Genomic DNA, 22,087 nt, shown 5'->3' on the forward strand with positions numbered 1-22,087 from the left:
AGAAGCAGGCTGGGCACGGTGGCTCACGCCTGTAATCCCAGCACTTTGGGAGGCCGAGGCGGGTGGATCACGAGGTCAGGAGTTTGAGACCAGCCTGACCAATATGGTGAAACCCCATCTCTAGTAAAAATGCAAAAATTAGCTGGGCGTGGCGGCGCACGCCTGTAGTCCCAGCTGCTTGGGAGGCTGAGGCAGAAGAATTGCTTGAACCCAGGAGGCAGAGGTTGCAGTGAGCTGAGATCACGCCACTGCACTCCACACTGGGCAACAGAGCAAGACTCGGTCTCAAAAAAAAGGAAAGCTACTTAATTAAAACAAAAACAGCAGCCACAGAGATATACAATAGTACCTCTGAGTTTCACCTTCTGCAGCTTTAGTTACCCAGTCAACAGCCACCTGGAAAAGAGATGAGTACAGTACAAGAAGATATTGTGAGACAGACCACATTTACAACTTTCATTACAGTATAACCGTTACATTTTATTATTAGTTATTGTTGTCAATCTCTTAAGGTGCTTAATTCATAAACTTAATCACAGGTATGTATGTATAGGAAAAAACAGTATGTATAAGGTTTGTTATTATCTGCGGTTTTAGACATCCACTGGGGGTCTGGTTTTAGATATCCACTGTATCCCCTGTGGATAAGGGGGTAACTGCTGTATCTTTTAGTAGAAGCAAAAGCAGCCCCATGTGGGGGCTAACACTGGACACTGGTCAGTTTCAGGTCCTCATGCAAAGTGAGGGTATCCTTGTGGCTCAGTCCTGGGGCCCCCTGCGGTCACCTTTGGCTCCACAGTCTGGGTCTTGAACCCAAGGGCAGACAGCTTGCTACAGCCCAGGCCTGAGGATACACTTCCTTCACCAGGACCCACAACCCCTGCCCATGAAGACCTGTGGAGCTCAGGGCATCCCCTGATGCAGGTTGGTCAGGACCTGCCCAGCCTGCACCAGCAGGTTCTGCTTCTCCATCTGACCTGGCAGGCCTTGCACTCTTCCACCCACTGTGGAGGACTAAGTGTCTTGAACTTCCAGAACACAGCCAGGGCCCCGTACTTGGCCTGGGGAGAAGTTGGGAGGCCTAAGCAGTGGTTGGGGGCCACAGCAAGGCATTGCACACAGTGGGTTTTATTTCTTTCAGGGATTTATTAAGGCATTGAGCACAGTGTAATTTCTAGCCAAGTGAAATGAATCCAAGGACATATATCAGGACCTGAGGGATGTGCTTTTAAAGTTACTGGAAAGGATGATGAGCTGAGAGCATGTGTACGGCCACACCTGTGCGCAGCACCCACCCTGTGCAATAAACATGTTCTGCCCATGTTCCTCAGTCAGGAGGTTCAGGCTCCCGGAGAGCACCTGAGGGTTCAATCACTTTGGTGCCCAACAAGCACATGCCCCCCAGCCTGGTACCAAGAGGCAGGAATGACCCCTGTACCACATAGCTGCAGGAAAGCATCCACGGATGGAGGGACTCAGCTGGCCTGGCCACAGTGCGGGGCACAGAGGTATGAGGCAAGCAAGGGCAGATCTGAGAGCCTCTAACGCTAGGCAGGTGCAGCTGGTGCTAGGCGGGCTCCCACCGGGTATAAGGAAGGTGGGAGCCACAGCCTCTTCCTGGGCCCAGAAGCAGCCGGCGCCAGGAGATGCAGGCCCAGGGAATCTGTCTAAGGCAGCTGGGTCTGCACCAGCCTTCTTTCCATTCACAACTCACTGCTCCTGGGAGAGCAGGAGGGGCACACCTTTAAAGAGAAACTGATAAGGGAGAAAAGGCAGGAGGAGATGAGGCCAGCCCCACTGATGACACCTCGGGTCAGGCCTCACAGCTGCAGGCATCAGCCGGAAACTCCAGGCTGCTCATGGTCACTGGCGGTGCTGAACTGTCTCTCCACTTTCTTTTGGTCCTTGATCTTGAGTCCAACGTCCATTCTTTTCTCAAAGAAGTTCACCAGCACGGACTCCGTCAGGATGGAGGCCAGGATCTGCTCGAAGGAGATGCACCAGTCGGTGTCGACGGTGCCGCCGATGCGGGCTGTGGGGCTGCAGGCCTCCCCGCCCACCAGCACCGTGTCGTCTGCAAGGTCTTCACACTGCAGGGAGCCCGTGCTGACCACCGAGTATGAGGACATGGACATGTCGTCTTTGGTTTCATCGTCAGACAGCAGCTGGGAGGGTGAGCCCTGTCCCTCGCCACTGCCTCCCTCCACGACCACCTGGGTCTCCTGTGGGGCTTTCCCGAGGTGTGTGTCTCCGCCTGCTTTGGCTTGGGGGTCTCCTGCAGCTGGGGGCTGAAGCTCCCTGGCTGCATCCTGATGCGGTTCGGGTGCTGGCGGCTCGTCCTCCTCAGTGGCACAGTCCCTGGGCTTCCTGCCTGTGCGGGCCGAGAACTTCTTCCCCACCTCTCCGATGCGGAGCAGGAGGCTGGCCACGGTGGCGATGGCGTGGTACAGGTCCTGCTCCATGGGGTCTTCACTGAACATGTTGTAAAGCGTCTTGCACAGCTCAATGAACTGCTCCTTTTAAGGAGAAAAACAGAAGAACGGAGATGGTAAAAGACCAGTCAGATGCGGTCCATATTAGCCAAACTGATGACAAGGGCCAGCCTAAGGATGTTGGCTGCCATCTTGTTAATCATCTCCACGAGCCTCATCAGTCCCATCTCACAGATCAGGACACAGGCTCAGAGAGGGAGAGCGGCTCGACCAAGGCCACACAGCTCTTCAAAAGGCTTTCCCCTCCAGCTGCCTTTCTCTCAGCACATAGAGCGTGCTGGTCTGACCTGGAGCCTCCCTGTTTCTAGGTCCGTTCTGTTGGCACAGGGAGATGGATTTCTACCACGACTCTAAATCCAGTCAGTACAAGGACTTCTCCGTTGTGTTTTAGAATCACTTTTGATTTTAATCAGAAGCAACCTCAACTCAGCCCTTGAATGAAGTTCTTTAGAAGGTGATGGTGAGGAAAGTACAGCCTGGGTCAGCTGGGGAGGGGGATCCTGGGGAGGGGGATCCTGGGGAGGGGGGTCCTGGGGAGGGTGGGTGCTAGGTCCTTAAGCCACACGTCTAGGCCCCCCTGGCCCAAGAATGGGAAGAATCCTTATCGCACGTGGTGCCCACTCTCCAGGCCTGCCGGGGGAGTGGTCAGATTGCAGGCTCCCCTACTGGGCACAGCTAGGCTGTGGGTCTGGCCCAAGGGCCATGGTCAGGCTGGTGCTCCAGACTTGCCTTTGGCTCAACACTTGCAGTTTGAAGCTGGGGTCTCCCATTTTCTGGCTGTGAGACCCTTGGCAAGACACCACGCTCCTGATCTGCGAGACCAGTGAATGAAGAGTGGGTGTGGAGGGTGCATGTGAGCCTGCGTGTGCAGAGCCCTGGGCAGGGCTGGCAGGGTGCATGGCGTGGAACGCGTATCTTGTCAAAGGTAGCCTATGAGCCTCTGGCTCCTGGTTCACGGACACTCAATCTGGAAACATGCCCCTGTACAAGGCCCTGGAGCAACTGGCCTCTTGTCTTTCTGGAATCATCACTGACTGGCAACCAGGACTAACGGGCTCTAGAGGCAGGGAGGAGCCTTCCCACCCACGAGGAGATGCTGCAGTGTGGGTGCTGTGATATCAGGGCCCAGTCTTGGTCAGAACTCTCCAGAAATGTCTACTGTGGGCTCCAGTGGAGCCTACCTGGTTCATCTTGGGAAGATCCTTAATCGTCTCCTTCTGAGCCTCTTTCTCCTTGGCCCACATTCGCAGGTAGTGCCGATAGTCCGGAGAGCTGGTCCCCTTCCCCTCTGCAGGATAGGAGGGAAGACGTTAATCTTTGTCATGTGAGAGAGAGGGCTGCGGGCTGACAGCAGGGAGAGGAAGAGTTGGGTGTTTTCTGGCATGGAGTCACCGGGACCTTTTATAAAACACCCTGGCATTTGGGAAGGCGGTCATGGGAAAAGAACCCAGAACAGCCACAGGTTTCCCCTAAATTGCTGCAGTGGTTGGACCTAAGCTGATGGCAATGATCCACAATTCTTCTCTCAGATGAGGAGTCACAGGGCAGCTAGAGAGAAGCTGGCAAGAGAGGGCTGGCTGGGTGCCCGTGGGGCTGGGGGAGAGCGTGGAGCCTCCTGTGCATCCCGAGGCCTGCTCCCTGATCAGGGGACGCATCCGCCATCTCCCGGGGTAGGGGGCTCCCTGGCGGTGACTGGGGAAAAGACCGGCAAGCAAGGGTGCCTCGACGCTGGGGTCTCTAAGAACAGCGGCAGAGAATGGCTTGTACCTCCTCTCTCCTCACTTCCACTTCCTTCTTGCTCTTCCTGTGGTAGTGCTTCTGGACAAACGCAAAAATAAAAAGAACATGAATAACATTCTGCTGTTGGGACTGCAAGCTCCTGGGGTCCTTGAGAGATGTAGTCTGTGTTTCTGTATAGCCAGCCCCAGGCCAGGCCCTGGGGGGCAGGTCCCCCATGCCACGCCTCCTGCCTGGCCCGCCCAGCCCCGCCCTATGGCACCAGAGCAAGGGCCTGAGCATTCCCTCACTTGGTCAGGTTAAAATAAAAGCTGCCAAACCCTCAATTCCTTTTTTTCAAATGAATACAAGTCTCAACATGCTGGTTTTGAAGTGAACAATGATGCGGGCTATAGACCAGTCTGAGGACTAATGAATTCTATAGTTCCTGCTAGAACTCAGGGGAACCCTAATGACCCCTTCCAACCGTGCCTGCCGTGCCTGTTACTGAGGGGTTGTCTGTGCACAGCTCCTGTGCTCAGCGCAGCGTTTCGGAGAGGACATTTGCCGGAGCTGGCGCGCACTATACTCCCTGCGTGGGAACATGCACCTGGGGAGAGAAGCAGCCGACCAGCTCTCCTGGAGCTGTTCCCCAAAGGCAGTGTGGCTGGTGGGGGCACCTCAAGCAGGTCGGCAACACCCCAGTTCTGAGCTGCTCTGGCTGGCTGTGTGGTGGCAGTGAAGGGCACACCTCTCTGGGCTCAGGCATCTCACCCTGGAATGGAGGCCCTGCTTCCTGGGGGCCACATGCGGTCTGAGGCCAGGGCTCTGCACCAACATGCCGCTCCCAGAAGCATGTGGGACAAGCCTAGGGTGGCCTGCTGGTTCCACGTACAACAAAAGGTGTACCTGCTTCTGTAGTTTCTGTCCTTGAAATCAAGGTCCTCAAGCTCAAGTCAGCCTCTGCCACTGTCACCAGGACTGCCATGGGCATCTTGGTACACGCTATTTTTGGTTCTCTTTTGAGTCGGTTCTTTGGTGTACATTATCCCCCACGTGAAATCACCAGGTGGCATTATGGTCGGTTTTGCAAGTGTGCTGCATGTCACCAGCTCGACTGCCAAAGCCCAGGGCCTAGAATGCGCCCATCACCTGGGATCAGATGCTCCCAACAGGCTTTAAACATAGCACAGGGATGAGTTCTAACAGGCACTCAACACGTGTGTTTTTCCTTAACAAAAAAAGTGACGTGGAACATGAAGATTTTTCCTAGGAAAGCATCCACTCAGCCACGCTGTGTCTTTCACACGCTCCAGTGATAGCATTTTGTATTCCTTTCTTACTCACATGAAGACAGAACATCTCTAACATGTGGCTGTGGAGGTCGTGCCCTGGGCCTGCTTGGCACCTAGTGTGGGGGGCCTTATTTACTGCCCACCCACAGCAGACACGGAGGCGGTGCAGAGGAGTGGCTTGGTTCTGGGTCCTTCTCAGAACTTATGCCCCAGAGGATGAAGTCCCAGAGGGGTCCCTGGGACAAAGAGCTTCCAGGCTTCCTGATAGTGCAGGAGAGTGTTAGGAGGTACAGGGGGTGCCCCTGCCTTCCAGGGACTGACCTTGAGCCTCCCAGGGCAGGAAAAGATCCAGATCTGAGGCCAGAGGAGATGCTGGAAGGGACAGCAGAGGAGAGGCAGAGGGGCAGACGGGGGAGGAGCCAAGGTCCAGGAAGACAGAGACACAAGAGAAACAGGAGTGAGGACATCCACAAGGGGGAACCCCAGCCCCCGCCAGCATGGCAGGGCCCAGCCCGTGGTCCCCTGGGAAGAACCCCATGCGGCCTGCTCCCTGAGCCCAGGTGGGACTGCTGGCTACTGCCCGAGCCCCACAGGAAGGCTGCGGTGGCTGCAGAGCGCTGGCTGGGCATGTCAGGTGTTCCAGTGGCCGCTCACCTTCTGAGGAGCTGTCCTCTGTGAAATAATGGGCCGCCTCCAGGGCTGACTCGGCTTCCTCTGGGCTCAGAGCTGTGCTTGGAGAGAAGACAAAGTGAGGGCAGAGGCTTGCTTTCCCCGCCCACGAGCCTGGCCAGCCCCAGCACCTGCCCATTACAGTGCCCGGTAATAGTTTTGATGGTGATGATTGGTTCTGGTTATTTGTTACTTTCCTCAGCATTTTTTTTTTTTTTTTAAATGGAGTCTCACTTTATCGCTCAGGCTGCAGTGCAGTCACATGATCTTGGCTCACTGCAACCTCCGCCTACTGGGTTCAAGTGATTCTCCTGCCTCAGCCTCCCAAGTAGCTGGGACTACAAGCACACACCACCACGCCCAGCTAATTTTTGTATTTTTAGTAGAGACAGGTTTCATCATGTTGGCCAGGCTGCTCTCCAACTCCTGACCTCAAGTGATCCACCCACCTGGGCCTCCTACTGCGTCCAGCCGCTTTCCTGACTTTGACATTGTGTTTGAAAAGGAAATATATGTCCCAGGTAAAAATCCAATCAACACAATTAGGAGTCCAGTGAATGGCAGCTGCCCTCCTGCCCCAGTGACCATCTGGCCAGTGGGCCCTTTGGGGGCGTTTCATGCTCCTATGGGCATGCAGGAACCAGCCACGCACAGGCAACTTGCTGCTCTCCCTTTGGGTAGCTCAGAGGTCGTGCCGCGCTGTGCGTGCTGACCTGCCTCATTCAGTGCAGTCTTTGCTGGAGGTCACCAAGCAGTACCCAGGGTTGCGGATCGCATGGTCCTGGGTGAGTGTAGCAGGGTGTGGACCACAGCCCACCACAGCCCAAGTGTTCTCTGTGTCTGGACGGGACAGGGCAGAGCAGGCTGAGGAGGCTCAGGAGTCTTAGGAGTCTCAGGGTAGCCCTGCATGCGCTCAACCCTGGGACCCAGGCCCAGTGGGGTCTGTCCTATCAGGGCCTCTCTGGTGAGCCAGCCACAAACGAGAACAGCTGTGTCAAGAGCCTTTCAGCTCTGGAGGCACAGAGCAATGGCCTGCCAGCTTTAAAAACCACAGGTCTGGGCCCCATCACAGGCAATCGGATGAGAATCTCCTCGGGTGAAGCTCAGTCCCAGTATTCTAAAAATCCCCGGGGTCGGTTCTGAGGGCAGCTGCTGACCTCAGATGGCGAAGCGACAGCAGGGACCTGGGGCAGGTCCAGCCACAGCAGAGTGCCCGGCCCAGGATTTCCACCTGCCTGCGCCTTTGTTTCCTTCTGTGATGAGGGAGATGACCCCTCCTTGGAGCACTGTCCATGCAGCCACCCCCGCTGAGCCCTCCCTCCTGTGCAGACAGCCTGTCGCCAATGTAGCTCCGCTAGGCTACAGCACCACTGAGAGGCCAGAGAGAAGTGGCCCCTCCTCATGGCCATGTGACAGGATTCTCTAGCTGAACCTCTGGGAATAAACCCTTAAGAAACTTGACAAATAAATGCAGCAGTTTCAGTTCCAGCCCTGAAGCTCCACTCATGACCCTCCTCGTGGGTTTTGGGTCCAGCTGCCTCCTCGGTGGGAGTTCTGTTCCCAGTGGTGCCCGGTCACCCATGGGATTCTCCTCCATGTCCCTTCCCAGGCCAAGGCCCTGCTCTCAGACCTCTGTCAGGTGCCCAAGCTCCCGCTCTCTCTCCTCCAATGTGAACCTCCAGCCTGCGGAGCCGCTGTGCCCCCTCGAGGCCTCACAGTTTCACAGAGGCCTGTCCTCTGCAGCTGAACTTCTGGACAAGTGGGAGACCCTGGCTGGGAGAGTGGGCAGGAGGCTCTCACCTGGGGGAAGGTGTAGCTTGTAGAGCACCTTGAGCTTCTCTGTCAGGTCCCCGTGGTACATCCCGCCTGCGGAGAAGGCCAGGGAGGGGGCTGGGGCTGGCAAGATGGCTACAGAGCCCCTTCCAGGGGGTCTGAGTAGGACCCTCTTCACAGCCTGTGCTGCCCAATTCCCTCCTGGAGAGGTCACGGGGTGAGTCCCAGGCCTCCTGTCTCCCTGGCGTCCTGCTGGGAAGGCTCAGCCCTTCCCTGGGGCTGGCAGACCAGCTTCTAGCAGCCCCAGACTACATGAGGGAGGGAAGCGGGCAAGGCTCCTGCTGGACCCCATCTCGGCTCCCGTGGGTAAACTGTTCTTCCCCTATCTAGGGCCAGGGGCTCAAGCTGCCCCCTACTTGCTGCAGTGGGGACAGACAGGAGATGCTGGCATTTGGAGGCTTCCTGGGAAAGGGTGAGGGAGGGTCAGGCCCCTGGTGGGCCCTGCAGGCACTCACTCATCCCCGTCACGAACTCCTTGAAGTTGATCAGCGAGTCCTTGTTTTTGTCCAGGAGCCTGAACATGCGCCCTGCCAGCACAGGCGTGTGGGAGCCGCAGGCCCAGGGTGTCAGGCTGGCAAAGAGTTCCCGGAACTGGCTGGCATCAATCCGGTACTGCTCCAGGTAGGGCAGGCTGGGGTCCCGACGGCCGGCCATTGTGCGGCTGCACCCCCAGTACTGGCTAGCCAGGTGCTTGGCCTGTGGGACACGGTCTGGTGAGACGGCCCAGCCGCTAAGCCCGTGGGTCGAGGGGACACCTAGGCTGGTGGTGTGTCTACCCTCCCCCTCTGTCCAAGCCTGCGGAGCCCTGGGGTGGTAAGCACTGGCCAGACACTGCAACACCTCCCGAAGACTCTCAGGGTATCATCAGCCCCTTGTTAACAGATGGGGAGGGGGTTGGCTGAGAGACAGAGTCCTTGGCAGCCTGCAGGGGGCAGAGCTGGTCTGCTGGCCCCAGAGAAGGGCTGAGCCTTCCTGGCAGGGCTCCAGGGAAACAAGAGGCCTGAGGCTTGCTCTCCCTCCTATGACCTCTCTAGGAGGCGGGCAGAGCTGGCTCAACTGTTGTGACACTAGGGCCACAGCGCTGCGGCCACCTTGAGCACGGAACCTGAGGCAGCTGGAGAGGTGGATGGGAACTGGCAACAAGAACAGAAAGGCAGTCATTCCAACCATTAAGGCTGGGTCTTTTGCTAAAAGCACAAGGGAAAGAAAAATTCTCTTTGCACTGGGATTACTGAGAAGAGAGTATGACCCTGGAGCTGTGATGACAGTCCTGGCACGGTGTAGGAAGAGCAGTGCAGAGGACATCAGAGGTGGGGGAGCCTGACGGCACATTTCAGCACCTGGATCCAGCCATGTCTGAAGCTGTGCATTGCTAGACTTTTCAGTTACAGGGGCAATGTGCTCCCTCTTCTGTGTAAGATGACTTGAATGGATTTTCTGCCATTTAAGAGGTTCTGCCTAAACTCCAAGAAGGATTCGATTCTACCACAGGAGGTTCATGGCAACTACATCTGAGGACGCACTTAGATCTATTTCTCTATTTCTATTCTATTCCCTATTTCTATCCCCTATTTCTAAGAGGATACTCTTAGATCTATTTCTTTTCTGGCAGGAAGCTAGGAAGGGGTCCTGCCCTGGCTCTGAGCTGTCACCTTAAACACCATGTAAAGGTCCTCCAGCTCTTCAATGGAGAAACCAATGTCCACAGGTATAGCTCGGACCTAGAAGGAAGGAGAAACAGGGTATATGGCTGGATCACAAGCTCCTGTCACAGAAGTACGGCACTCTGTGAGAGCATCCTCAGCAGATGAGGGCAAGGGTGTGAACCGCCCTCTCAGTCGCCCAGCACTCAAGGGCGGACCCTTCAGAAGAGGGCGAGGCCCACAGCCCATCCCTGGCCCCCCACCCACCAGTCAGCTCACACTCTGGGCCCCTTCCCAGGATGGGTGTGGGGGAGCCTCTCTCTCACACTCCGGGCTCCTTCCCAGGATGGGTATGGGGGAGCCTCTGTCCTCAACATGCAGCTGAGGTCGCAGGGTGAGGGATACTCATTTGGCTCCCGTCATCTGGATCCCTGCAGAGACCCTGGTGCAGCTCTGTGGAAGGAGCCTGAGAACCTGCCAGCCAATGCTCCTTTGCTTTAATTGGCCGAAGCAGTCAGTCTGTGGTGCTGTGACCCAATGTCCTTACAGTGTCCTACAAGCCTGCAGGAGGGCTGGGAGTGTGGAAACAATGGAGGAAGTCCCTGCCTTTGGGGGCAGAGACCACGAACAGGTCTTGCAGCACAGGATGGCAGGGAAGGCCTGGCCCCTCCAGAGATGAGAACAGAAGCTTGTGGCACACACGCCATTTGGGGTGTGCGGAGGGTGGCGGCATGTTGCTACCTGGGAGTGGGGCAGGGAGCACATGGGACAGCCAGGCTGGGCGGGCTCGGCCCAGAGGGCATGTGGCTTTCAGGGTGGGAGCCATCTGAGAAGCTTCCCGGTGACGCATCCACCAGCAGAGAAAAGTGACTGGAACCTCTCCCCACATTCCCACCTACACCCCTGGATCCCGGTCCCATGAATCCTACCATGATGTACATACCAAAGCAGTGTAGGAGACTGGGTGCGGTGGAGCCCTGTACCCGCCCTGCTCTGTGGAGAAGGCACTGCTGCCCCCTGGCCCAGCCCCCGCCCAGCCCTGCTGGCACCCATACCACACTCCTCTTGGCCGTGTCCTCCAAGGACTGGATCACTTTCAGCCTCTGTTTAAACCGCATCTGCTCAATGTCTTCGGCCCTCAGGCTGCTGAATTTCTATAGGCAGAGGTGACTTGGTGAGATCAAGCCAACTGCAGGGCAGAGGGCTGCCACCTGCCCGTAGCCACCCCAACCCACACACCAGATGGAGCGGCCTGGCCAAACTGGCCCCACTGGGTGCTGACCTCATAGGACACTTTCAGGAGCTCAAAGATGTCCACCTCTGCAGGGGGGTCATCGCCGCTGGTCAGCAAGGCATGGAGGTGTGGGATAGGAGGAGAGACACTCTGCTTATTGACCACATTATCCAGGTATCTGCAAAGGGCAGAGGACAACAGTGCAGACCACGCCCAGGCAGAGGGAGCCTCCTTCCCACAGCTGGGTGATGCGGAGGGACCCAATCTTTACACAGACTCCTAACAAGGAGTGTGCAGAGGACTGGGCACCCTGCAGGAGGGAAGAGGTGTGCCCCGGCAGCGCCCCCAGCAAGTTGGGGAGCTCTCTACAGGGCAGTGCCCCCCACAAGGCCTGAGCACTAACCCTGAGGACACTGGGGTATTTTCTTAGTCGGGGGGGTGGTGTCCCTTGGGCAGGAACACCTTATAACCCCAGACCCTACCTAGTTGGAAGGATGACGAGCTTCCTCCCTTTGGCGGGGCCCTGGGGACGTGGGACCTTCTCACCCTGGCCAAGAAGATTCAGGGATCAAAGGTTGAGTCGCAGGAGAAAGTCAGGTGTGGGGAGGCCTGCTGCAGCCCAGGGAATCAGCTTCTCTAGGGACACAGTCCTGGGGATGGAGCCCTACCTCGGTCAGCTGACCTAGCCCCGCCAGAGTTCATGGCCTCCCTGGGTCTCTGGGCTGAGCCTGACACTCAGGTGGGAGGAGATAGCTGATTCCCCATGCCCACAGCCCTGGTCGTATCCCCAGTCAGACCCCTGCTCTGGAGGAGGCCCTATCTGCCTGTTGTAGGAAAGGGCAGGAAAACCAGCCCCAGACTCCGGCCACAGGCTGAGTATCTTAACATCAGTGTGGACCAAAAGCTACTTAGGCCCACAGTAGGGAGGTGACAAACCTGCTGGATCTAGAGTCCCAGGCAGCACCTGGCCTGGCCACGGGCAAGTGGCAGAGTCTCAGGCTGTTCCTGGGGGCTGGGGGCATTCCAGTCCGGACAAATATGCTATGTAGGAGGGTGGGATTGCACAGAGCTCAGGGCAGGGCAGAGTGTAGCCAGGAAGGGCTGGGGCTTGAAGGCCAGGCTGGGGGCTCAGACAGTGCCTTTGTACAGAGGACCCAGGGAAGGGGCAGGGCCAGGTCTGATCAGAGTCCTGGGATGCAGGCAGGTGAAAGACCTGAGACGGGAACCCCAGGGAAAGGGCATGGTGGGCCTGGGCTGAGGCAGCAGGCTGAAGGGAAGGGGCTGGATCCCAGACAGAATCTGCAAGAGATGGGATGTGGGGACTAAGGAGGGGGTGGAGGGACTGGGATGACCCTGGGCGTTTGGCGTGATTAGCGGGACATCAGCTCATCCAGCTGTTCCGGCGGGCCCAGGGCAGGGCTGCTCCCTCCAGGGCGTGGGGGCTGCAATGCAGCTGAGCTTGGAGAGGTATGACCGGGACCACCTGGTGGACATGAAATGCCCAGCTGTGCCACCAACTGGAACTGTGGTCACTGGATCTTGGCTCTGGGTTGCCCCCAGGGGAAGCATCCCCAACCCCACATCTGAGCGGCGGCCCTCCAGCCAGCGTGCTCTGCCCGCAGTGCCTGCTTTACTCCTCCTGGCACCTATCACTGAATGCTGCTTCATCTCCCACTAGAAAGGAGCTGCCTCCTGACCCCAGAGTGCCCCCGGGTCCAGCTGCGGCCTGGCACTTGGTGGGCACAGTCACTTCAGGCTGACTGGACAGTGCCCAGGACTGGTGAGGGGTTCTGCTGTGAGCCCCCGGCAGGAGAAGGAACCCGGCATGTCACCTGCCCAGCATGGTCATGGCCTCGCCCTCGTCGCTGCAGCCCAGCAGCTGCTCCATGTTGGCGTCCAGGACTGCCAGGGCCACCTGCAGGATCACCTTGATGCCCTCGTAGAAAAAGCAGTCGACGATGACCACGGCACTCTCGAAGGGCATGACGCTGAGGAAGAGGGTCAGGAACCAGGACAGCGAGATGCTGGAGATCACCCCCAGGTCCTGCATCTTCTCCGAGAGCTGTGGCAGGAAGTCTCTCGTGAGCTCTTCGAAGATGCCTTGGTCCACCAGGGCTCCTGCGGGCAGGACGAGCGAGGCTGATGGTGAGCCCACCCCGTGGCCTGGGTGGGCCCTCGCCTGCAGCCTACGAGCCCTGGCCACTCCAGCCCTGCCAGCTCTGCAGTGAGGGCTGAGGGAGACTTGGAGTGCCGGGAGAAAACAAGGACGAAAAAACCCTTCAAGTCTTCTCTCTACAGCTCCCAAACCACTGGGCGAAATAACTATTTCTTCTACTACACTTGAATTTTATTTTGGGGAAATACTGATTTCTCCCTAAGGCATGAGAGGTAAACAGCGCCCTCAGTGACTCTGTCCCATCCTGATGACTGTGAACAGATGCAGCTCTGAAGGACCCCAAGAGCGGGAACTCCAAACACCAGACGTCAGGGGAAGGACAGGATAACACGCTTAAATATGAACCTAATTAAACACTCTTGCAAGTCCATTTCCACTTAATAACAGATTTCACTGGATGTGAGTTCAGTAAAGTTGAGCATCAGGTTACGTGGGGGATATATATGCTCTAGTTTTGATGTTTGAGATTTTCTATAATCAAAAAGTTGACAGACAGTTAGATGGATAGGAATTTAGGCTCTGAGGGGACTTTTATAAACCACTGAATGTGTAATACTACCCTCTAACTCCTAGGGAACCCACGTGAAGCCTGGAGCTTGGCCTGGGAAGGGCTGCCACCCTCGTGGAACCAGCAGGCACCTGGAGACCCAGGCGAGGCAGCACCCGGGGACACTCACCCACCACCCTGGTGTTGTAGTAGTCGGGCAGCATGCGCTCGCACAGGGCCACCAGGAGCCAGAAGGCCTCCTCCTCACTGCCGTAGAGCAGGAGCACCGAGGTCACGATGTTCATTGCCTGCCGGGTACAGAGACAGCCAGGGAAGGCTTGCACTGCTGGCCAGCAAATAAAACTGTCTCTCCCCACCCCTCCCAGCCACCCCCTCCCTGCAAGGGCCCACATGATCTTCTTTTTGTTGTTGTTATTTTTATTATTTTTCAGGTTCTCATGGTGAAGATTAATGGCCTCTTTCTACAAGCAAATCTGCCTCTTCAGGAGCGCTGGGCATCTGGTAATGAGAAACTGCCCCTACCCAACTCCGGGAAATGCCAAAAGGCAATTTGTAGGAAACTGATTGAACAGAGAGTCGGCCACCTCCTTCAAACTGGGTCAGAAGGCACTGGGAAACCAGAGAAGGTGGACATCAACACATCACACTTCTGTGGAGTGCTGTTGGGTGTTGGAGGTGGGATGTATGACCAAGCTGATGTGGAGGTGAGCCACAAGGCCAGAGCCCCACACCAAGGCCACTCACTTGGTGCAGAACTAGGACCACACACAGCCCTAGCTGCTAACAAGACCTTTAAGGCAAACGGAAAGCCATATGACTCGGCCAGGAAAATGCCTAGATTTAAAATCAAAAGCTGCCAGAAATGCTAACCTAAAGTACAATTAGATACCCTCATGCCTATCACTCTAACAACAACAGAATATAGCAAGTGTTGATGAGGATGTGGAGAAACGAAACCCTTGTGAATTGCTGGTGGGAATATAAAATGGTGCAGCTGCTGGGGAAGAAGTACGGAGTTCCTCAAAAAATTAAAAATAGGCCAGGCCACAGTAGCTCACACTTTGTAATCCTAGCACTTTAGGAGGCTGAGGAGGTCGGATCACTTGAGCCCAGGAGTTCAAGAGCAGCCTGGGCCACACAGTGAGACCCCGTCTCTACAAAAAATACAAAAAATAGCTGGGCGTGGTGGTGTATACCTGTAGTTCCAGCTACCCAGGAGGCTGAAGTGGGAGGATCGATTGAGCCCAGTAGGTGGAGGCTGCAGTGAGCCATGATCATGCCACTGAGCTCCAGTGAGGGCAACAGAAGGAGATCCTGTCAAAAAAAAAAAAATGCCCAGGAATGGTGGATGGTGGCTCACGCCTATAATCCCAGCACTTTGAGAGGCTGAGGCAGAAAGATCACTTGAGCCTAGGAGTTTGAGGCCAGTCTGGGCAAGACAGTGAGACCCCGTGTCTAAAAAAAAAAAAATTAGCTGGGAATGGTGGTACATGCCCTGGGAGGCTGAGGCAGGAGGATCCCCTGGTCCAAGGAGCTTGAGATCAGCCTGGACAACATAGCAAGACCCTGTCTCTAAAAATAATAATAATAATTTAAAATAAATTAAAAATAGAAATACTGGCCAGGCACAGTGGCTCACGCCTGTAATCCCAGCACTTCGAGAGGCCAAGGCAGGTGGATCACCTGATGTCAGGAGTTCAAGACCAGCCTAGCCAACATGGCGAGACCCCGTCTCTGCTAAAAATACAAAACATTAGCTGGGTGTGGTGGCGCATGCCTGTAATCCCAGCTACTCGAGAGGCTGAGGCAGAAGAATCGCTTGAACCTGGGAGGTGGAGGTTGCAGTGAGCTGAGATTGCGCCACTGCACTCCGGCCTGGGCAACAAGAGTGAGATTCTATCTCAAAAAAAAAAAAAAAAGAAAAGAAAAGAAAATGTGGTCTATGTAATATGATTGAGCCTTAGAAACAAAGGAAATTCTGACACATTCATATGACATGGATGACCCTTGAGGATATCATGCTAAGTGAACTAAGCCAGGCACAGTAAGGCAAATACTGTATTATTTCACTTATATGAGACACAGTCGTCAAATTCATAGCAATGGAAAGTAGAACAGTGGTTGCTAATGGTGGCTGGGGCATGTTTAATGCGCACAGAGCTTTGGTTTTGCAAGATGAAAAAAGATCTGGGGATGGATGGCGGTGACGGGTGTACAACAGTGTGAATGCGCTTAAAGCACTGAGCTGTACACTTAAAAATAGTGAAGATGGGAAATTTTATGTTCTGTATACCTATTTTACCAAACACATAAAACAATCAAATGCTGCTGGGACTCAGACTAAAGTACAAAGAGGACAACTTCTATTTGGCATGGGGATGAGATGAGCAATTAATACTGTTTTTAAATTACGTCTTTTTCTGCTGGGCTCCTTCCTTGGGACACGAGGCAGGGTCACCACACAGGCCTGGGACCACAGGGACCTGCTCCTGTGAGCCTCTGGTGGCAGATGCTGTCTCTGGGCCCGTCAGGCCCCTTACCTGGCAGTAGCCGATGGTGGGGTTTCGGAAGGCATAGGCAGTCAGCACCCGCCGGAGGGCAGCAATCCCGAGCTCGTTCTGGAAGGCAGGGTGCTCGGGCATGGAGCGGTGCAGGTCTCGCTCAATCTCCTCTGTGGCCAGGCTGTACTTCCCAGTGGACTTCTCCACCAGCTCAGCATAGTACCCGGGGTGAGTCACCATCTCATTCCAGGCCCCTAGGGAGACACGGGTGCCGGCTGTCTCTGTCCTTCTTCTGGTACTTTGGGGGCAGTAACAGGGCAGGTTGGAGACACTGGGTGCCCCACAGAGGAGAGATGGGACTTGAGGTCAAGCATAAGCTGCGAGGCAAAGTTTCCCTTGTGCTCCTGGGGAGGTTGCTCTACCTGAAAGTTCAAGTGGCTGACTTGCCTCTTCCAGAAACCATGGGTGTGAATGCTGTCAGAGCCTGTCCCAAGGAAAGAAGGCCTCTAGGGGACCTGTTTCCCTCCCACTGTGGGCGGGAGGGCACCACCCGGCCAGCAGAGTGCCCATCCCCCAGCCTCTGTCCCTCGGGATGCTCCTTCTGGTTGGGCCCCGGGCCACAGCCCAGAGCCCAGAGCCCGGCTCCTGGCTTTGTGAAAGAGCTGGGAGCTCCTGCCTGGCCAACTCCAGGCCGGCTCAGGACAGATGAGCTCACATGGGGAGAGCTTGGGGGCTGACTGGCTGAGCTGAGGCTGGGGGTGGCTGCATCCCACTCACCGGAGAAGAGGAGCCACAGCTCTCCCCGGAGGCTCTCAGGGATGCCCTTCAGGACCAGTGCCCGTGTCTTGGCTGTGCGGTACATGCACACGCCACGCCCATACTCGAAGAAATGGATGTGCCATGATTCCTCTTTCATCTTCTCCTTGGCCTGAGGGAAAAGTGCATCAGGGAGCCCGGGGGCTGAAGCACATCTGAGTGCCGAGGCCTAGGCCACGGCGAAAGCCTCGTGAACACTCCAGACAGTGCTGGCCAGCAAGTGTGGCCTTCCTCACGATTCCTGGGAAAGACCAGGCCGCGCTGAGCCACACCTCCCAAGGCTCAGGAGACCAGCTCCTCAGCGGGAGGGCCCTTCCCTTCAGAGGCCTGGAGTCCGTGGCAAACAGCACACTGAGCAGGTCAGCGGAACCCCCCATGCTCCGTCTCATGCTGCCAGGGTGCAGCCTGGGTGGGCACTGCCCAGTGGTCAGCTCAGGGCCCTGAGGGAAGGCACAGGCCCAGGACTGGCTCCAGCTTTCCTCCTGAGGGCTCCGCTCTGGACGGAGGCTGGAGTGCCGGCGCTCAGGACTCACCCCCTTGGCTCCAAGGTCCTCCATGGGCGAGTTTTTCTGGAAGAGCTTGAGCAGGCCCTGGGATGCGGTTGGCACCTCCTGCACACAGAAGCTCTGGCGGCTGCTGAGGGGAGAAGCTGGGCTGGCGGGCTGCTCCGACACCTCCTGAGGAGCTGGGGAAGACTAGAAAATAAAACAGGGAAGGGGATGCCCTAACAACTGTGCTGCCAGGTGGCCTCTGATGCGCCCGTCCATCCAGAGCTGCATCAGGGCCCGGTGCAGGAAGGGCCACAGGGGCAACAGTGCACGAAGAGCCTGTCTGGCTGGGCAGGAGGCTGTGGCTGCAGCTCAGCCCTCAGCTCCTCTCTGGCTGCTGGACACCGAGTCCTCAGTAATTAAACCCACTCTCACCAGTGAGTCAGTCTCAGGGAGCGGGTTCTGGGCTCACCCTGTGGGGCCCTTTTCTGAGGGAGGTCAGGCAAAGGACAGGAGAGGCCCTATTCTAACATGGAGGCACATCCCTGCTCACCCTCGGGCCCACGCTTCCTGGGCTGCACAGAGGGCTGGGTGCTGGCCTGTGACGTTGGTCTGGGCTCAGGGTGGGTTTGGGGCGACTGCGTCACCCGGTTGCTACCAAGGAAATGAGTGGCCCTTCTGCAGGAGTGTTGGGATAACCCAGGGAGCATGCAAGGTCTGCTGCTGCCATCATGGTGCCACGCAGGCCTGAGAGGGATGCTGTCCTGGCAGAAAGCAAAGTCCAGTAGGGGAGAGCCCAGCTCGACCAGGGCCAGCTGACTGCCTGAGCTTCTTGGCTGGGCAGGTGGTCGATTCCCCATGGTGGGCTCTGGCCTGGGCTGGGCTCTCTACCCCTCACACTCTCCCACTGGCTCTGGTCCCGTGGCCGCGGTCCCACTCCACCCAGGGCTGGGGCAGCTGCCAGGGTGCTGGGCGCCCTCCTAAAACACTTCACATTCTGTGTTTTTTGAGGACCCTGATCTTGACTGTGGTGATGACTTCACGGGGGTATACATGTTAGCACGCACCAAACTGTATTCCTTAAATACGGACAGTGTATTGCATATCAATTTCACCTCAATAAAGTTGTTGTTAACATAAAAGAAAAAAGGAAAAAAAAGAGAACTCTGCTAGGTTCATACCCACAGTCTACCCCTCTGCCCCCTGTGATGTTATAAATGGATTTTGGGTCCGCTTAAACAAATGTTTACGACAAGCTGCCTGAATCCAGTGGGCACAGCCCCAGTGCAGACTGCCTGCCTGCCTGGAGATCCTGCTTCCCACCTGAGCTCCCCCAGAGGGACCGACTAGGACACACACGGGCTCACAGGCTGTGAGGTACCTTGGAGGATCACAAATCTCAGTGCCAGGGAAGGAGCCAGACTGCCGGGTGTGTGGTGTGCAGCAGACGTGTGCTCCTGGCGAGACGGCAAGCGCGGCACCGAGCTCAGGGACCAGGCTGCTTTCGGCAGAAGCTTGGCTCAGGTCCCACCTTACATTCAGGCTCACTGGCCTCAGGTGGGCGCTCAGAGCTGCCTGGGATCCTGTGTATTCCTAGTCCAGTCCTCCCCGCTTCCCCAAGGTAACCACCTCACATAAACCTCCAAAACCACCTGCCATCCTTGCATCCCACTGAACCATTCTTCCTGTTTAACTGAGAACATGGGAACAATCTGAGCCCTCCACGGGTGCCCTCGTGCCCGCCCACCTGCCTGCACCTGGACCCCATCCCCTGCCTTCTCTGCAGGAGTCGCTCTCCAGCACAGAATTGCACTGTTATTCCCCTAAAGCCCACCCTCACTTTGGCGGGGTGTTGTTCACATATTATGTTCATTCTGCTAAGATTCATCCAGTTGTACACTGTATGTGTACTTTTGGATATATATGTTAAACTTCAATTAAAATTCTAGCCATCCCAAAAGTTACCTCTGTTACTCTCTGTTGACCTTTATACAAAATTTCTTGAAAGAGATGCTTAATCTGTCTCCTTTCCTCCTTTCAAGTTTTTTTCCCTGTGTTAGAAAGTGTGTATTTATACTGTAATATTTTATGCTAATATCATTATATAGTTCCCTTAGTCCTCTCTTTTTAGGATGTCAATTCCCTACTACAAGCAATATTGAAATTAGCTAGTAGGTCTTTTCTTCCCACTTTCCTCCCTCTCTGCCAACATCTGATCAAAAGGGTATATTTTTAATTAATAAGGCAATCAGTGAGCTTATTCTACTTTCCATATACCTCCCCCGACCCTTTTTTTTTTTTTTTTTGAGACGGAGTCTTGCTCTGTCACCCAGGCAGGAGTACAGAGGTGTGATCTCAGCTCACTGCAACCTCTGCCTCCTGGGCTCAGGCAATTCTCCTGCCTCAGCCTCCCAAGTAGCTGGGATTACAGGTGTGTGCCACCATGCCCGGCTAATTTTTGTATTTTTAATAGAGACGAGGTTTCACCATGTTGGCCAGGCTGGTCTCAAACTCCCGACTTCAGATGACCTGCCCACCTTGGCCTCCCAAAGTGTTGGGATTACAGGCGTGAGCCATCAAGCCCAGCCTCATATACCTCCCTAATCTCAGGTTTTGATTGTACTACGTCTCCATCATCAGAGACTATAACATTTATATACTGTCACCTCTATTCCTACTATCTAACCTTAATTCCACAGCTAAATATAATCAATGCTACCATCAGTCCTTAGGCCTAAGCTGCTTCCATCACTCCTTGGTTGTCTGGAGTCTGTTCTCCAGCAGACTCCACAGAAGCTGAGGGAGCCCCTGAACTCCTCTGCATGTTCTTTACAGCCTATGGTCTTTATACCTGAAGGTCAGTTTGGCTGGGTATAAAATCCCTGGGTCACAGCTTCTTTTACTGTATATCTTAAAAATGTTTCTCTGTATAATCTCAGCACTTTGGGAGGCTGAGGCAGGTGGATCACCCTAGGTCAGGAGTTAGAGACCAGTCTGGCCAACATGGTGAAATCTCAACCCCATCTCTACAAAAAATACAAAAATTAGCCAGGCATGGTGGCACGTACACGTAGTCCCAGCCACTCAGGAGCCTGAGGCACAAGACTGCTTGAACCTGGGAGGCAGAGGTTGCAGTGAGCTGAGACTGTGCCACTGCACTCCAGGAGACACCCTCCCCAACCCCCACCAAAAAGTTACTCTAAAATGTTGTTACTGTATCACAAAGTCTGATACCTCTCTGAGGAGGAATCTCTCAGGATCGTGGCCCATTGCAACCTCCGTCTCCCACCTCCTGGGTTCAAGTGATTCTTGTGCCTCAGCCTCTCAAGTAGCTGTGATTCCAGGCATGTGCCACCACACCTAGCTTATTTTTGTATTTTTAGTAGAGACAGAGTTTCACCATGTTGGCCAGACTGGTTTTGAACTTCTGGCCTCAAGTGATCTGCCTGCTTCAGCCTCCCAAAGTGCTGGGATTACAGGTGTGAGCCACTGTGCCCAGCCTGGAATAATTTTTTAATCTTTAAAATTGAATCGTTTTATGAGATTATATGTCAATATCAACTATTTTGTGTTGATTTTTCTAGACATTCAATGTGCCCTTCCACTATACAAGTTCAAGCTTATTTTATCAGTTTTCCTGAATCACAGTTTCTATTATCTGTTATTCCACTGCTTTTTTCTGGGAAGGGTGTGGGATGGCACTACAATTATATATAAGTTTGATCTTCTTTGCCTAACTCCTTTATCCCTTCTCTGGACAACTTCTTCTCTATTTGTTTGAGTCTCCTCTGACTCCATTTTTCTCCTATCTCTTCCTTATTTACCTTAATGTATTTTCTTCTTGTGTTCCTGATTTTCATTTCAGAAATATCTGTTTTTTTCTTATTTCCTCCTGAGTCCTGTCAACTCTCTTCCTATTTTTCTGTTGACTAGTCACTTTTAACCTGAGCTTTCTAAACATTTTTAATTTATATCATTCTTTAGTAGTTTCTGTTGTTTTTCTAATTCCTTTGAGATCACTTGGAAACATCAGGACACAGTTTTCATCTGCCTGGAGGAATATTTTTCTGGTGTGCTTTCATTATCTGTGGGAGGTTATCTGGTTCACTTTCTCCCCACAATATCTTTGTACAGGGTGTGATCAGCATCTTTTCCTGTTCTTTCAGCAGGATGTTCTATGTACGGGCACTTGTGGGTCAGAGTAGCTTTCTGAACTCCACAGCTGGAGGGGCCTTTCCCCTGCTGTGGTCGGTCTGTGTAGCCCTTGCTCCTGTACTTTCTGGGATTGACCACCTCTTTCTTGTATCTGAAGCTTTTCTCCTTTACCCCAAGTGTTCCTGCTCTGTTCAATCCCAGTCCTTTTTTTCTTGGTGTGGGCTCTTTTCTTCTGGAAGAGAAGGTTTTGTCAAGGGCATGGGTTTCCCTCACATTCTTGATCTTTCCTCAGCCATATAATATGTTCAGGCAGCGATAAAGCTGTGGATAGAAATAAAGCAGGATTTTGTGCTTCCATTAATAAAAAAGCCTCCTCTATAAACTGGAGCCTGAGAAATCGGCTCCCATTTTCACTGGCTGTCTCTCAGATTCACTTGTTGAGGTTTCCATTTGCTGAGTAGTCTCTTGTGAGGGGTATTCTGGTGACTTCTGGATTCCTTGGCTCTTAGGACTATCAGAGCCCCTTTTCCTTCCCGCCATTGCCTCAGCACAGCTACTGGC

General features: G+C 54.7%; 1 protein-coding gene across 5 annotated transcripts in view; it reads right to left on the minus strand.

Annotated features, from left to right (window-relative positions):
- Positions 1-459: 459 nt before the first annotated feature.
- Positions 460-22,087, minus strand: part of TBC1D9B (TBC1 domain family member 9B) — a 43,700-nt gene continuing 22,072 nt past the window's right edge. For 3 of the 5 annotated variants that reach the window (XM_003776729.5, XM_054556651.2, XM_054556652.2), the window contains 15 exons: positions 17,417-17,578; positions 16,845-16,995; positions 16,107-16,321; positions 13,736-13,853; positions 12,715-13,000; positions 10,931-11,060; positions 10,704-10,802; positions 9,658-9,726; positions 8,461-8,701; positions 7,973-8,038; positions 6,158-6,229; positions 5,825-5,875; positions 4,260-4,310; positions 3,674-3,780; positions 460-2,516 (listed from right to left, as the gene is read on the minus strand). In XM_003776729.5, coding sequence (XP_003776777.1) covers positions 1,836-2,516; positions 3,674-3,780; positions 4,260-4,310; positions 5,825-5,875; positions 6,158-6,229; positions 7,973-8,038; positions 8,461-8,701; positions 9,658-9,726; positions 10,704-10,802; positions 10,931-11,060; positions 12,715-13,000; positions 13,736-13,853; positions 16,107-16,321; positions 16,845-16,995; positions 17,417-17,578 — 2,499 coding nt within the window. In that variant the 3' untranslated portion in view covers positions 460-1,835. The remainder of the gene's footprint in view (positions 2,517-3,673; positions 3,781-4,259; positions 4,311-5,824; positions 5,876-6,157; positions 6,230-7,972; positions 8,039-8,460; positions 8,702-9,657; positions 9,727-10,703; positions 10,803-10,930; positions 11,061-12,714; positions 13,001-13,735; positions 13,854-16,106; positions 16,322-16,844; positions 16,996-17,416; positions 17,579-22,087) is intronic. The other 2 variants (XM_002816316.5, XM_063724559.1) reach the window with 1 other exon arrangement.

Source organism: Pongo abelii, chromosome 4 (assembly GCF_028885655.2).
Source record: "Pongo abelii isolate AG06213 chromosome 4, NHGRI_mPonAbe1-v2.0_pri, whole genome shotgun sequence".
Taxonomy (NCBI): domain Eukaryota; kingdom Metazoa; phylum Chordata; class Mammalia; order Primates; family Hominidae; genus Pongo; species Pongo abelii.